Source organism: Microtus oregoni, unplaced genomic scaffold (assembly GCF_018167655.1).
Source record: "Microtus oregoni isolate MIOR12 unplaced genomic scaffold, Mior012 000000F_ref0000247, whole genome shotgun sequence".
Classification (NCBI taxonomy): domain Eukaryota; kingdom Metazoa; phylum Chordata; class Mammalia; order Rodentia; family Cricetidae; genus Microtus; species Microtus oregoni.
Genome location: NW_024543059.1, coordinates 63,680,838 through 63,695,082, shown reverse-complemented (window position 1 = coordinate 63,695,082; position 14,245 = coordinate 63,680,838). Strand labels below are relative to the sequence as shown.

At 40.6% G+C, this 14,245-nt stretch overlaps 1 protein-coding gene across 1 annotated transcript in view; it reads right to left on the bottom strand.

Annotated features, from left to right (window-relative positions):
- Window positions 1-7,183: 7,183 nt before the first annotated feature.
- LOC121448948 overlaps window positions 7,184-14,245 on the bottom strand; it is a 28,137-nt gene continuing 21,075 nt past the window's right edge. The window contains 6 exon segments of the mRNA XM_041653217.1: window positions 7,184-7,840; window positions 7,843-8,029; window positions 8,849-9,042; window positions 9,329-9,431; window positions 11,452-11,664; window positions 13,395-13,675. Coding sequence (XP_041509151.1) covers window positions 7,749-7,840; window positions 7,843-8,029; window positions 8,849-9,042; window positions 9,329-9,431; window positions 11,452-11,664; window positions 13,395-13,675 — 1,070 coding nt within the window. The 3' untranslated portion in view covers window positions 7,184-7,748.

Sequence of the window (14,245 nt, the reverse complement as noted above, 5' to 3'; positions counted from 1 at the left end):
CATGTTTTAATCACTCCACTGGCTTTCTTGGTTTCTTGGGTTTAAAATGGCCTATCTTCTCCACCACTTGCATGGTTCATTTGAGACCTTTGCTGTTCATTAGATGTGAGCAGTTCTGTGCTCTCTCATTCATCTTCTGACATTCTATCCTACATTCTCCTTCTCTCACTCAGTCCTTCCTTTTCCCTAACTAGTAACTACACTTCCCTCACAATTGCAGTAATGAGTGTCCCAGGAATCAGGCCCTTTCACATGCTTATAGGTGTCATGACATCAAATATCAATGCCCAGACCTCATCCTATCAATGGTTTCGTATTTAGTATAGTGTTAGTGTAGTATATCATGAAACATTCTTCTCAACATGGAGTAAGTGTAGCGTATGCTAGTTCTCCTTGGATGCTCCTTATGAAATAAGCAATGGAATTTCATTTTTCAAAGCAAGTTCCTGTTTTGATCTAACAAGAAAAAAGCAGATTTTCCAGAAGTGAGTCCACTCTTTTTACCTGAGTAATTCTTCTTTACTTTCACTTTCTGGATGCAGGAGCAACAGATGAAGGGCTTTACATTTCCAGCAACCTTTAGTTGACCTGCAGGGATTTCCAGCCCTTATTATCTAAAGCCACCCCCCTCCTTTTTCTTATCTATAATGGCAGATATTAAAAAAATGCACAAACCCCTTTCTCTCTTCAGCTTGCATTAGTGTTTGTATATTTAATGTAGAGGCCCGAAACAGTTCTATTTTGTCCAGGTTGGCTCAGAAAAGCCGAAAGTTGGAAACCAAAAAGGGATTTTTTTTTTTAAGCTGGAAAACTTTTGTACACGCACATTTTAAACACAATGCCTGGAAGTAGCAGGAACCACCCACCCTGAGACCTATAACAATACCCTCCTTTCTCTGCTACTTCCTCGAGCTTTGTGCAAGGACATTTATCTTTTACACCACTGAAATCATGACTAACCCTTATTTTTTTATACCACTGAAAAATGCTGAATGGACATGTGGTTTTGGATAGGTGAAAGGTCCTGTCATGTATCTTTCTAAGCAGCTTCATATAGCAGTTAGGTGACAGCAACTTTGTATTCGTGTCCTAGAAACAGCTTCCTCATTGTCACAGGAGGCCTCTAAACTCACTTTTGACCTCTTTCTGTGTGTCCTCCTAACGCATCAATTCAAAGATCCCTTTTCACACAAAGGCCTCTATTTTTCCCCCTTTAAGCTTCAATTTTTCCACATCGCCTGCTTACGAAATCCTGGTATCTCACCTGATTCTTGCCCTCCTCTCAATCCTGTTTCACTCCTCCCCAAGGTCACTACCCTCACTCATTCCTGCCTAAAATCCCTTGCCTACAAAACTCTACAATTTACTATTGGACCTCTGCTGTAGGAGGAGGCTGCTTGTTTGTCCCAGTTGCCCTGAACAGAAATAACCACACAGAAACTATATTAATTTAAACACTGCTTGGCCCATTAGCTCTAGCTTCTTACTGGCTAACTCTTAATTAATTTAACACATTTCTATTAATCTGTGTATCACCACATGGCAGTGGCTTACAGGGAAAAATTGAGCATGTCTGACTCTGTCTAAACAACAGAATGTTTTTTTCTTATTCCAGTCCCTCCTACCTAACTTCTCTAATCCTCATGCCCCTACACTGGAATAAGAAAAAAGTCACAGGCATAGGATAGTGTCAGGAAGGCCACTCAGTGTCTCATACGTACAAAGTTCTCAGTTCTGAGTTCAGCCGTGTTTAACTTTTCATACTTTTATTCCCAATACCAAAGGGGAGAAGAAGACAAAAGACTGGTTTAACATGATACAAAGAACAACTAAAACAGATTTTGCTTCAATGCTTTGAGTGCTTAACTCATGTGAAAAGCATTCTGTTGTTTAGACAGTGAAGCTACCCTAGATTAAGTATCCTGAAGGAAGCCACTCCCTAGGTCGAACCTCCTAATTCAAAAGGAGCAGAAGTGTGCTTAAATTATCTGATGTTTGGTCTCCTGGTGGAGAGGATACACCTCTATAGGCTGTCTTAACCTCCAAAACACCAAGTAACTCCACCCTAGGTCAGGGTTTGTAGTCACAGTTGTTGTCAACAACTTTGAACAAGCTAAAACTCTCTGAAAAGGTGGAATAGGTTCACATTTTTGGGCCTCCACAAGGCCCTTGACCACATGGGATGGGTCCACATTTGGTAATCCTTAACATACCAAGAGCAGCTGAGTTTCAAAGAGTTGAGATATGGATCTATCTATGAAAATTCAAATAAACTCTTGACCCCTCGCCTGATAAGTGCTCCTTTGGGTTGATGTGACTACTAATGTTTATGGTCTCCTGACCTCTGCCTATCTCTGAGTATGAGATCTTTTCTCATTCTTACCTATATTTTTGATAATCATGACTGCTCCAGTCTTTTCAGGTTTTTCCAAGAGACAGTTAATACAACAGACTCTTCTGGTAGAATTTCCTCAAGTCTCCTACCATTACATGCAGGCTTGAACCCCTACTTTGGACAAGGATTAGAGACCCCTCATCCACCTATCCGCTGTGATGTCCTCTCAGAGCTGAGGGTAGACAGAGGCCTATCATCACCCTTATCAATGGATGGCTGGAATGGTAGGTCACAAAGCAGGCTCCAAAACTGTAGTGCCACTCACTTACAGCTTTCTCAGAGGACACCTAGACCCAAAACAGGTTAGGGTCTTACAGGCGAAGAGAAGGACTGTACAATGAGGTAAAGAGAAATCTAAAGTAGGCTTTCCTCAGTATTTTCTAGGGCAGCAGTTCTTTTTTTTTATTTCTTTTTTTTTTATTATTATTTTTTTATTGAGAAAAGGAGAAAAAAAAACAAACAAGTTTCCACCTCCTCCCAGCCTCCCATTTCCCTCCCCCTCCTCCCACCCTTCTCCCCCTCCTCCCACCTTTCTCCCCCTCCCCCCACTCCTCTCCCCATCCCTCTCCAGTCCAAAGAGCAGTCAGGGTTCCCTGCCCTGTGGTAAGTCTTAGGTCCTCCCCTCTCCGTCCATTTCTGGGAAGGTGAACATCCAAACTGGCTAGGCTCCCACAAAGCCAGCACATTATGTAGGTTCAAAACCCCGTGCCATTGTCCTTGGCTTCTCATCAGCCCTCATTGTTCTCCATGTTCAGAGAGTCCAATTTTATCCCATGCTTTTTCAGTCACAGTCCAGCTGGCCTTGGTGAGCTCCCAATAGATCAGCTCCACTGTCTCAGTGGGTGGGTGCACCCCTCGTGGTCCCGACTTCTTTGCTCATGTTCTCCCTCCTTCTGCTCCTCATTGGGACCTTGGGAGCTCAGTCCAGTGCTCCAGTGTGGGTCTCTGTCTCTATCTCCATCCATCACCAGATGAAGGTTCTATGATGATATGCAAGATATTCGTCAGTATTGCTATAGGATAGGGTCATTTCATGTTCCCTATCCTCAGCTGCCCAAGGAACTGACTGGGGACCTTGGCTTGGGCATCTGGGAGCCACTCTAGGTTCAAGTCTCTTGCCAACTCTAAGGTGGCTCCCTTAACTAAGAATTGTGCTTCTATCCTGAGTGAGGTAACCCAGACCCAAAAAGATGAATATGGGATGTACTCACTCATAATTGGTTTCTAGCCATAAACAAGGGTCACGGAGTCTACAATTGGTGATCCCAAAGAAGCTAAGTAAGAAGGTGAACCAAAGGAAAAACATATAGTTGTCCTCTTGGCTATGGGAAGTAGACAAAATTGCCGGAGAGAAAATTGGGATCTTGGGGGTGGGGTGGGATGGTGGTAAGGGGAGATGGGGAGAGTAAAGGGAGAAGGGGAGAATGGGGGGAACTTGGGGAAAAAGGAGGACTGGGATAAAGGAAGGTTGGATAGGGGAGTAGGGCAGCAGTTCTTAACCTTCCTAATGCTGCAACTCCTGTTCCACATGTTGTGGTGACCCCCAAACAAAAAATTAGTTTTGTTGCTACTTCATAACAGTAATTTTGCTACTATTATGAATCTTAATGTAAATATCTGATATGCAGATATTCTTAGGTGACCCCAGTAAAGTGTGGTTTGACCCTCAAAAAGGTTGCGACATAGAGGTTAAGAATCATGGCTCTAAGTCAAGTTTCTGTTTATGAGAAAAGCATCTACTTCCTTTCTCCATCACCAACAGCAATGTATATCTATTTCCTAATTATCCCCAAAATTAGGTATGAGTTCAAATTCTCACACTAAAGCCACAGTTGTTCTGACCCCTACTCTCCTCTCATGCTACCTGCCCAGGTAAATCTGACAGGACTTTCCTCACCAAGATGCCGTTCTCTAATCTCTGAGGAAGCTTGGCAGTTTTCCCAAAAAGTGTTCTTTCTATCCTTGGAGTGGTCTAGTTTTGTGATTTCACTACACCTTGCTGACGTTTGCAAGCATGAAGACCTGAGTTTGGATTCTTAGAACCCGTGTCAACCCAGATCTGGAACACTTGTCTGTAATTCCCATGTTCCTACAGAGATATGCAAAACAGAGACAAAAATCCCTGGAGGATTGAAGATCAGCTACCTGGTACATGCAACAGCAAAATGGGAGCCTGTTTAGTCAAGGTGAAAGACAGACTGGAACCCACGGTTTTCCTCTATCTTCTAAGAATACACCATGGCACCCGCACCCGAGTTGTCAGAGGAACACACACACACACACACACACACACACACACACACCATCACCCCTACCAACACATACACACACACAGACTCCTCCTCCCACACACTCACCCACACATCCATACACATGCAACCACATTTACATGCGCAGGCATGATGATGAATATGATCACCACTTGAAAACAAGAAACAGCAGGGAAAAAACTGACACAGATTGCTTTGCTTTTCAATGCCATAGAAGTAGATAATTTTATAATTGTGACAAGCTGGCACAATGGCAACACAGAGGTAGGCCACTTCACTTTGTCTCTAGAAATCAGGAAATGAAAGGCTTTAAAGAAAAGCAAACTCAAATTAAGGGCATAGGATGGAGAAGCTTGGTTGTTCCAAGGTGTGTGTGTGCAGCTGCATTCAGTTGCTCACAGTCAAGAGAAAGCTTCCAAGAGTGGAAATTACTTGACTTTTATCCTCCTACAGCAGTCTCGACCACTATGTCCCTGAAAAGATTCTCAACATGTTGAGTTGATACAAAAGAAAACAATGTTTTTTGTGATTCATCATCTTTACATATGGTGTAGACGTGGATTTAAAGATCACTACAGCAATAATTCAGGGTGTCATATATTGTAAAGTATAGGAATTAGAATTTCAAGTTCCCACTGACAGGCCTGAAACAGAATGAGACATGGCACAGGCTTTCTGTGTCCTACAGGCAGACTCAAGCTGTCTGGAGTCACATTCAAGACATCCATATTGTCCTGAATGCTCTCACTCTGTACATCTGTTTGCATTTTAATGTTTGTCATTTTTAAGTATTTGAGTGAATGAGTAATAAATTCATGAGAAATGTGAAATTCAAAGAATAGCTAACAATGTTAGTGGTTCTCTTCTATCCTACTCAACTATCTCCACTCATGTGGTAGATGTAAACACTAATTTATTTTGCATTTTACTATACACTGATAATGATACATTTCAAATCCTCATTATTTTCTTAGCTCAGTGCAGAAATTACAAACTGTGTGTATCATTTCCCAATGATAGTAAATCCTGAAGATTTTCTCATATCAATACAGAGAGTGGTTCCCTTTAGCTTGGGTAGATTTAGAGTATCTCTTTCCATTTATGTTCATCACCAAGAGCTAGCAGATGAGCACTAAATTTGTTCCAGAGTCTTGACAATAATTCTGTAACACATCTCTGTACTGGCTGATTTTGTGTCAACTTGATACAAGCAAGCTAGAGTCATGAGAGAAAACAGCCTCAGTTCAGGAATGCCTCCATGAGATCCAGCTGTAAGGCACTTTCCCAATTAGTGATCAACAGGGGAGGGCTCAGCCCACTGAAGGTGGTGCTATCCTGTCGCTGGTGGCCCTAGGTTCTGTAAGAAAACAATCTGAGTAAGCCATGAGCAGCAAGGTGGTAAGCAGCATCTCTTCATGACTTTTGCATCAGCTCCTGCCTCCAGGTCCCTGCCCTGTTTGAACTGGTGTCCTCACTTCCTTCAATGATGAACAGCAGTATAGAAGGGTCAATCAATTAGCCCTTTTCTTCCCAACTTGTAGTAATATGAGCGGCAGGGCTGCATCCCCAGGACCCCGGCAGCCTGACTAGCTTATGCTCCAAAATAACAACACACAAACTGTATTCATTTAAACACTGCTAGGCCCTTTAGCCCTAGCCCTTACTGGCTAATTCTGTTATCCCGATCAACCCATCTCTAATAATCTGTGAGCACCGGTCTTACCGGGAAAGGTTCAGCATGTCTAACCTGGCGGCTTGCTTCATGGCGTGTGTCTGCCCGGGAGTGGGGCATGGCGTCTCTCTCTGAGGCGTCTGCTCCCGAGAGGAGAGATGTGGAGTCTGAGCTCACTTCCTCTTCCTCCCAGCGTTCTGTTCTGTTTACTCCTCCCACCTATCTTCTAACCAATAAAATGGGCCAAGGCAGTTCCTTTATTAGCCAATGACCTTCCTCCATCACCAACTTGCTTTTTGTTCATGGTGTTTCATCGCAGCAATAGAAATCCTAACTAAGGCACCCATCTATCACTGCATGTGCCATTTACACCTGGAGAAATGACCTATGAAACTCATGAATGTGGATTTTACAGGTCACAACTATATGCATATTAAATTTTGAAGTATAATTTCAATATGTCCCTCCTTTCCACCTAACATGAGAGTCTGTCAATTCCATAAAGCCCTAACTCATGCTGTGCCAACATGCTTCTTTCTTGCTCAAAATACAAGTAAAATGTGAACCTCTCAATTATATTTTGTGGATTTTATTTCATCAAAACATGTATTTTCCTCATATTTATGCATATTAAAAATGTAGTTGATAGTCTCTTCTCACAAAGGTTAATAATAAATAATGCACAGGATTGAAACAGGCATTGCAAATATTTACTTTTTTGACCTTTTTAATTTTTGAAATTAAAATTATAGAAATTACATTAAAAGTAATTACTTAATTTGAAATTACAACATTTCTCCCTTTACTTTCCTCCCTCCCACCCCTCCCAATATACATCTTCTTCCTCTCTTTCAAATTCATGGCCTCTCTTTTCATTAATTGTTATTGCATGCATATATGTATATACATGTATATTCTTAAATACAAGCTGTTCAGTCTGTACAGTGTTATTTGCGTGTATATTTTCAGTGTTAGCCATTTGATATTGGATAAGCAATTGGCGTACTCTTTTCTGAAGAAGAGTATTTGTCTTGCTCTCAACAGTTTTTAGTTATATGTAGCTCTTTGCATAGGGTAGAGCGCTTGGGTTTTTTCCTGTCTACTTTGGCAAGTTTATTATACTTGTTCAGCTCCTGGTTGGGCAGTCATGTTGGTGAGAATTTATAGATAGACTATTTTCCTTCGTGCCTTAACTACATCTTTTTCATGAATGATTTCTATTTACCCAACAAAATTTTAGTTGAGTTTCTACTTTTTGGTGGAAAAGCTGTCAGCTTCTGATCTTCTTTGGTAATTATTTACTTTGAAATATCTGCTGAATAAACTCATTATGATGCACACTAAAAACATGTGTATAGGGTTGAAGTGGGGCGGGGATAGGCAGGGAGGGGAGCAGAGAAAAATGTAGAGTTCAATAAAAATCAATAATAAAAAATACTTTTACTATCACATAAGAGGCCTTCATGCCATACTTCATAGGAAACCTTAACCTAGGACATAGGAGCTGAGAATCTGCATCCCTATATTACATAACACAGGAAGTGATTCAGTTAATATATTGCTAGCAATATCAAGGATATTTTGAATGGAGCTGTGTTTAATGTCTTCAATCTCTTCTTCTTTTAGCTTTATTTCTCTTCTTAAATCATCATATTTTTCCTCAACTCCATCAAGAATTAGTTCTTTTAGAGCCTACAAAAAGAGAGTCCATTTTTAAAAATATACACTACTAAAATTTCATAATTAACAACATCAGCAGCTGAGCATATGTGCACATGTTTCCTCCATTTATAAAAAATAGTATTTGACACGTTTGCCTAACACCTCACAGTTTTGGAACCAAAGAGTGAGAGTAGCTATGGCTGATATTTGCTTACAATTCTCTTTCTGGGATGAAGGAGACTTGGTGCTAGGACAGCTCTGAGAACTATGGGGTAAAGCACAGTGCCATTTTGGAGGTCTGTGACTTTAACTCTCATTCAGTCTCAGCTTCATCGAGCTAAGCTGACCCCATCTGTGTAACCATGATGGTAACTAACCGCTGCCCTGAAAGCAGAGGTGTCAAGCTCTGGGTGGGAAGGAAGACTGAAACTTTACTCTAGTTCTGTAGAATATACCAACCAGATCTGGAAACAGACACTGCTCGGCTCAGAGCTTCAGGTTCTTATGCTGACTAATCTGATAATTTCAGACTGGTATCCTGGACAGTTCTGCAAGAATTCTTAGAAATGGTGGTGTGATGAGATTTTGTCATTTGAATTAAAATGAAACTATTCTAAAACATACAAGAAAAAATCCTGTGGATTTTTTCTTATCACTCTTCAGATTTCTAATGCTACAGAAAGTGATGCATTTTTAGAATTTAGAGCTTCACCAGGATCTAGATGGATTTGAGATTTTCATGATCATGTGCCCTTGGGGATTCTCTCTGGGATCATGGTTTCCATGACACACTTTTCCTTCCTGGGGTGCCATGGTCTATCAGGTACTTCCATCCCCATCTATCCTCACCTTGATCTTGTGATCCAGTATCCTCTCCTGCTCTCTCAGTAGGTTCTCCCTTTCATTTTCCATCTTCTTCTGCAGCTGAGCCATGTTTTCTGACAAAGTTCTCATTTGAGCCTCCTTTGCTTGCTCTTGCTCTGTCTGTTGCTGCCTCATTAGCTCCAGTTCCGTCTCAGCTGCCTCCTTCTTGGCCTGCTCAGCTGTCATACAAGGGTTTTGCAGAGGGAAGAAAGGATAATTAGAATTGAGAACTACCCTCCTGATGTCAAAGACCAAGATGATTTTCCCATAGAAACTCTCTGCATCTTCCCATCAGTAGGCACTGATTCCATACATGATGGAAATGTACTGACCGGTTAGCCATGCAACACCAGTATCAATTATGGTTTTAGATAGAGAAGATACAGGAGAGATATCCTTGTTTGTGTGTATGGGAAATCAGAGGGCTTTATAGGAACTCTTTGAGGGTTGAGCCCATCTCTGTACCTGCCATGGCTTTCTGCCCATCAGTGAGGGCTTTATCTGATTGCAAGATGGAATCTTCTATAGTTATCTGTGACTTCAGGAAGTTCTGGAACACTTCATTTGCCTGGGTACCAACAGAAAGAAAATGTTAAGTGGCAAGATGTATTCTTGTGATGAAAGAGTTATCATTCAATCAGATTACAAACCTGACTGCAATATTTGAATCCTGTTTTAGTTCCCATGAATCCTTTAATTCTGTGGTTGTAAAAAGTCTATGCTCTTTTTTTGAGATTAAGAAGCTCTCTGTAACAGCCCCCTGCTAGCTCTCCAGCCTTTCCCCCCAGGAATGTCACCCACTAGCCAGTCCAGGTACAAGCCCCAACCAGAATTGTGTGCAGTTCTCCTGTAGAATATTTTAAGATGTTTTACATTTGTTTACACTGTGGAACATTTGTCTAATGATGCAAAAATGTGTTGTATTCCTTTATGTTACATTTACTTAACTCTGTGAAGTTGTGTTACTTTGCCTGTCTAACATGTGGTTGGTCTAATAAGGAGCTGAACAGCCAATAGCAAAGCAGGAGAAAGGATAGACAGGGCTGACAGGCAGAGATAATAATTTAAGGGAGGAAAAGAAAGAAAACAGGATCAGGGTGCAAGAGAACAGGAGAGGAGGATGCTAGAAGCCAGCCACACAGCCAGTCATGGAGTAAGTGTGAAAGTCATATATACAGAAGAAAAGAAATAGACTCAGAGACAGAAGGTAGATGGGATAATTTAAGAAAAGTTTGCAAGAAATAAGCCAAGCTAAGGCTGAACATTTATAAATAATAATAAGCCTCTGTGTATTTACTTGGAGCTTGGTGACAGATCCCCAAAGGAGCAAAGAATTAAAAGAATAAAGAATATGAAAAACCTACACAATCCCACAAAAACATATGAGGCAGGCAGGGTTAGGGAATATATTAATAATCTTAGACCTTATTTGGTTTACAACTTTCCCTGTCATGTAATAATGCACTCTGAAAGCTTATTTCTTTACCTGTGTGTCCTATGCACACATATCCCTCTCCAAACAATTCACCTAATCCCTCAGTCCCTCCAGCATTCCAGCATGGGCTACACATACACTTCCCTATGAACAATAGTATAAGTATCCACCCCTAAATCAATCAAGCCTTGACAGATTAGATTCAAGTATTTTGCCAATGCATCCTATAGAATAGATCTGGTCTCCAGTAGCTTTCAGTGCATGCACAGGGCTATCAGGCCCATGCACTACTGAGCATTCACATAATTAAAATCAGATGCACTATCTGTGAGAACAGGCATGTGCATTAGGGAAATTGAACGTATGGCCTAATCTATCCTTCAATGTACAGAACAACTCAAAGTATGACCACAGTAACTGCCTCTGCCTTCAGAAGTATTCAGAGTGACCCAAGGTGGAACTTTGGTCATTTAAATACCCTCACTTATATGACCTCTGTCAATCTGAACAGTGTACTCCTCTCTTATCTGTATGATTGCTTCGCTCTGAATGAAGTTGTCTTGCTTCTTTTGCAAATCTGTGGGAGTTTCTCTGTTCACCACACCTTCAACTGTACAGTGGAGATATTGTTAAAAACTGATTCATTCTTTCATTTGTAATAAACTGATTTTCCCAAGAAAAATAATACTAACTTAATTTAGGAAATGAGTCCTCAACATTGTAGTATCAGCATCACTGCCGGCACCACCACCATCTCCACTTCTACCACCACCTCTTTACCTTTAATGATTAGTTCCTAATTAATAAGCAAGCTCTATTTGTCCATGGTAGCTAAAATCATAAGCTTCCTGAGAAAATGAAAGTTCTTTCTGTAATAACATATGTGATCTCATCAAAATTAAGTAAATTATTAAGTAAATTAATGTTCTCTTTCATTTGGAATTATGCTATAAATATGTTCTGAGGAAATGAATATTTATTAGTTATTTAGTATCACACAGTATTTTGTGGACGTAAAGACTAGAATGTCCAAGATACAAGATACTCTAATTTCTCTCCAGAGAAGATGATTAGATTCCGGGAGCAGCAGTTACTGCTCTAGCTGTGCCCTGGCTGTAGGACCATACCCACCCTCCCCACCCTCTTTCCTCACCTTCACTCCCTTCCTAGGCACTTGTTTGTAGGTCTGCTCAACCTTTTTCCTGACTTCTAAGTAGAGGCTGTGCCCACCAGGAACAGAAAAAGATCCACACGAGATGTGCTCCGTCAGTGACTCTGAAAGCCTCTCCAGTTCGGCCTGGCAGTAACTGAGAGATGCTGCTTCATTCTGCAGCATGAATGCTTCCTTCCTTTTCTCTACGGTAGCCTGCACATGAGTAGGGAAGGCAGAAGAAAGAAACTGTTAGAAGGAAAGTGTCACTGTGATAGTCTTGGATGAAGCATGTGACAGCCCCAGAATAGACTAGGACAGGAAGAAGATCTTTAGCCCTGATTTTGTGAACTCTGAGTGACTTCTAGAAACCTTCCTAATTTTCTTAGCCTCAAGCTCAAAAACTATAAAAGTGAGGTGAATAGGCATAGCATCTCTGTTCTTTGTGGGCTGGGATAAAGAGTGTTTATGCATCAACAATATAAATAAGAGTGATAATGGAGCAGGAAAGGCTGTAGATCTATTAGTATACTACTTGCCTAGCATACACAATGCTCTTAAAATCCCAGCCTTACAAATAATAAAATTCTGATAAAACAAGGTTATGCAAAGTTGAACCAGGAGGGGACACAGCTTCCTCAGAGAATGTGCTTTGGTTGGGCAAAAATATCTGCACAACAAATCCACCTGCCAGTTCTGGATAGGTTCATTCTGAACTGAGCAGTGAGTGCTTCAAGAGTTCCTTTAACGAGGGTGAGGAGTATAAAGTTAAAAGAACTCAAGGTTTAATATTTATCCTTTTACGTTATAACCATGCTGCTGTTCTCATTTATGAATGATATTTGTCATGTTCTGAATGGTCAAAGACAGAGTGAAAGAAAAACATCATGACAGCATCTCTGGTTATCAGAATGATGCTACTTCCCCAAGAGTTTCCTAACTTGACATCTACATCCTTCATTGTCCCAGAATAAGATGGACATTAATCCTGTGACTGCATCTTTATACAGCACAGCCCAACTTCAAGAAATTGAATTTACTGACCAAAAAGTGCAGCCATAACCTAAAGAGCTTGTATGTCAATTCCCTGAATTATACATGAACTTGTTAATTTATAGAGATACTTTAAAGAGAAATAACAGTTGGTCAGCTCTGATTGACAGATATCACATTATTGTCTGATAAACTGCTTAGGAAGCATTTAACATATTTTTTATTATTTAAACTTTGTCAAAGGTGAAAAAAAGAAATGTTTACTTGACCATAGGAACCTGTCAAAATCACTTTTCTACTATTGATTATAGACAAGAAAACAGAGAGATGAGAAGTGAGGAAAGGACAGATGCCCCACTGACACACCAAAGGCAGAAGGGGTTCTCAGAGCCTCTAGACATGGGCTAAGACTACTTGACACCTGAATTTAAGATTGGGATATACTGAGCAGAGACGCATATACCCCATCCTGCACCTGACTTGAAGAACTGTGCCATATAAATATACTTTTAAAGACACTAAGCACAAACAACCTATTTTATAGCAATAAAAACGAAGTTGGACTAGAGAGATGGCACAGCAGTCAAGAACAATGACTGTTTCTCTAAAGGACCAAGGATCAATTCCTAGCATCTTCATGAAAGCGCAAACCGTCTTTAATACAGATACAGGAGATCCAATGTACCATTCAAGACTTCATGAATGCTGCATACATTTAATACACAGGTGTGCAATAGGCAAAACACCCTTACACATATTTGTTTTAATTTTTTAAAGAACTATTAAAAACTAAAAACATCTAATAGAGAAAAGGATAGAGTTGTGCTAAAGAACTCTGTTACCCATAAGAACCCTGTCTCCTGCATGAAAGGAAAGACGGAGCATAGGATCAAAGCGTAGAGCCTTATGGCAGATGGACAGGCACCAGTTAGGCAAATGCTAAGGCATATCACCACAAGCTTCTTCTGGAACTCCCACTGCTCATCCAAGAAGGAGTGCTCCATGAAGACAGTGATGGCTTCCTTCTCACAGGCTGCATGCACATCCAGCAGCTCCTGGAGCGTGTCTGTTGGAAGCCTCACTCGCTGGGCCATCTGCTCGCTGTAGTGGTCAACTGCCCTCTGCACAGCTATGGAGTTCTCACGCTCGGCCAGTGTTTTTACTGCATTCTCCAAGCAAGGAACTGTCCCGCTGTTGATGGCATCCACATATGTCTCCACTAAAGTCCCCAGTCCTAAGGAGACGTGATATTTAGGGCACACTAGAAAGTTTTCATTCCCTATTTTACAAGATCTCAAAACCCCATTATACTAAACAAAAAGTTTTCTTTTCTTCCTTTTATTTTCCTCCTTGTCCCCATCTTCATCCTCCTTCTATGAAATCATTTTCATGTAAAAATTTGAACTGTATTTCTTATTTATTTGGTTTCATTGTCCTTCACCATACAACAAAATTAAAATGATTAAAGCACTATGATTAATGGTTTCTTAGAATACTTTCCCATAGAAACAAATGGAGTGTCTTATTACACAGAAAAAAAATCTTTAATTTGTGAGCCCCATTTTCAAATAAAAATGTAGAGCCTTTAGTCTGAAAAGGTCGGGAGTTTCAGGGCAGTAGACAGAGATTAATGAAACATGGACCCAACTTGGCATGGTCTATTGCAGAGGTCTCATGTCTACAAAGTCAGCTCTGTAAAGACGATTAAGTTAAAATTTGTTTCACAATCATTCATTAACTGTGCACAGCATTCAAGGTATGCTGTTTCTTCTCCTGACACATGTAATCAACTAAACTCTTTTGT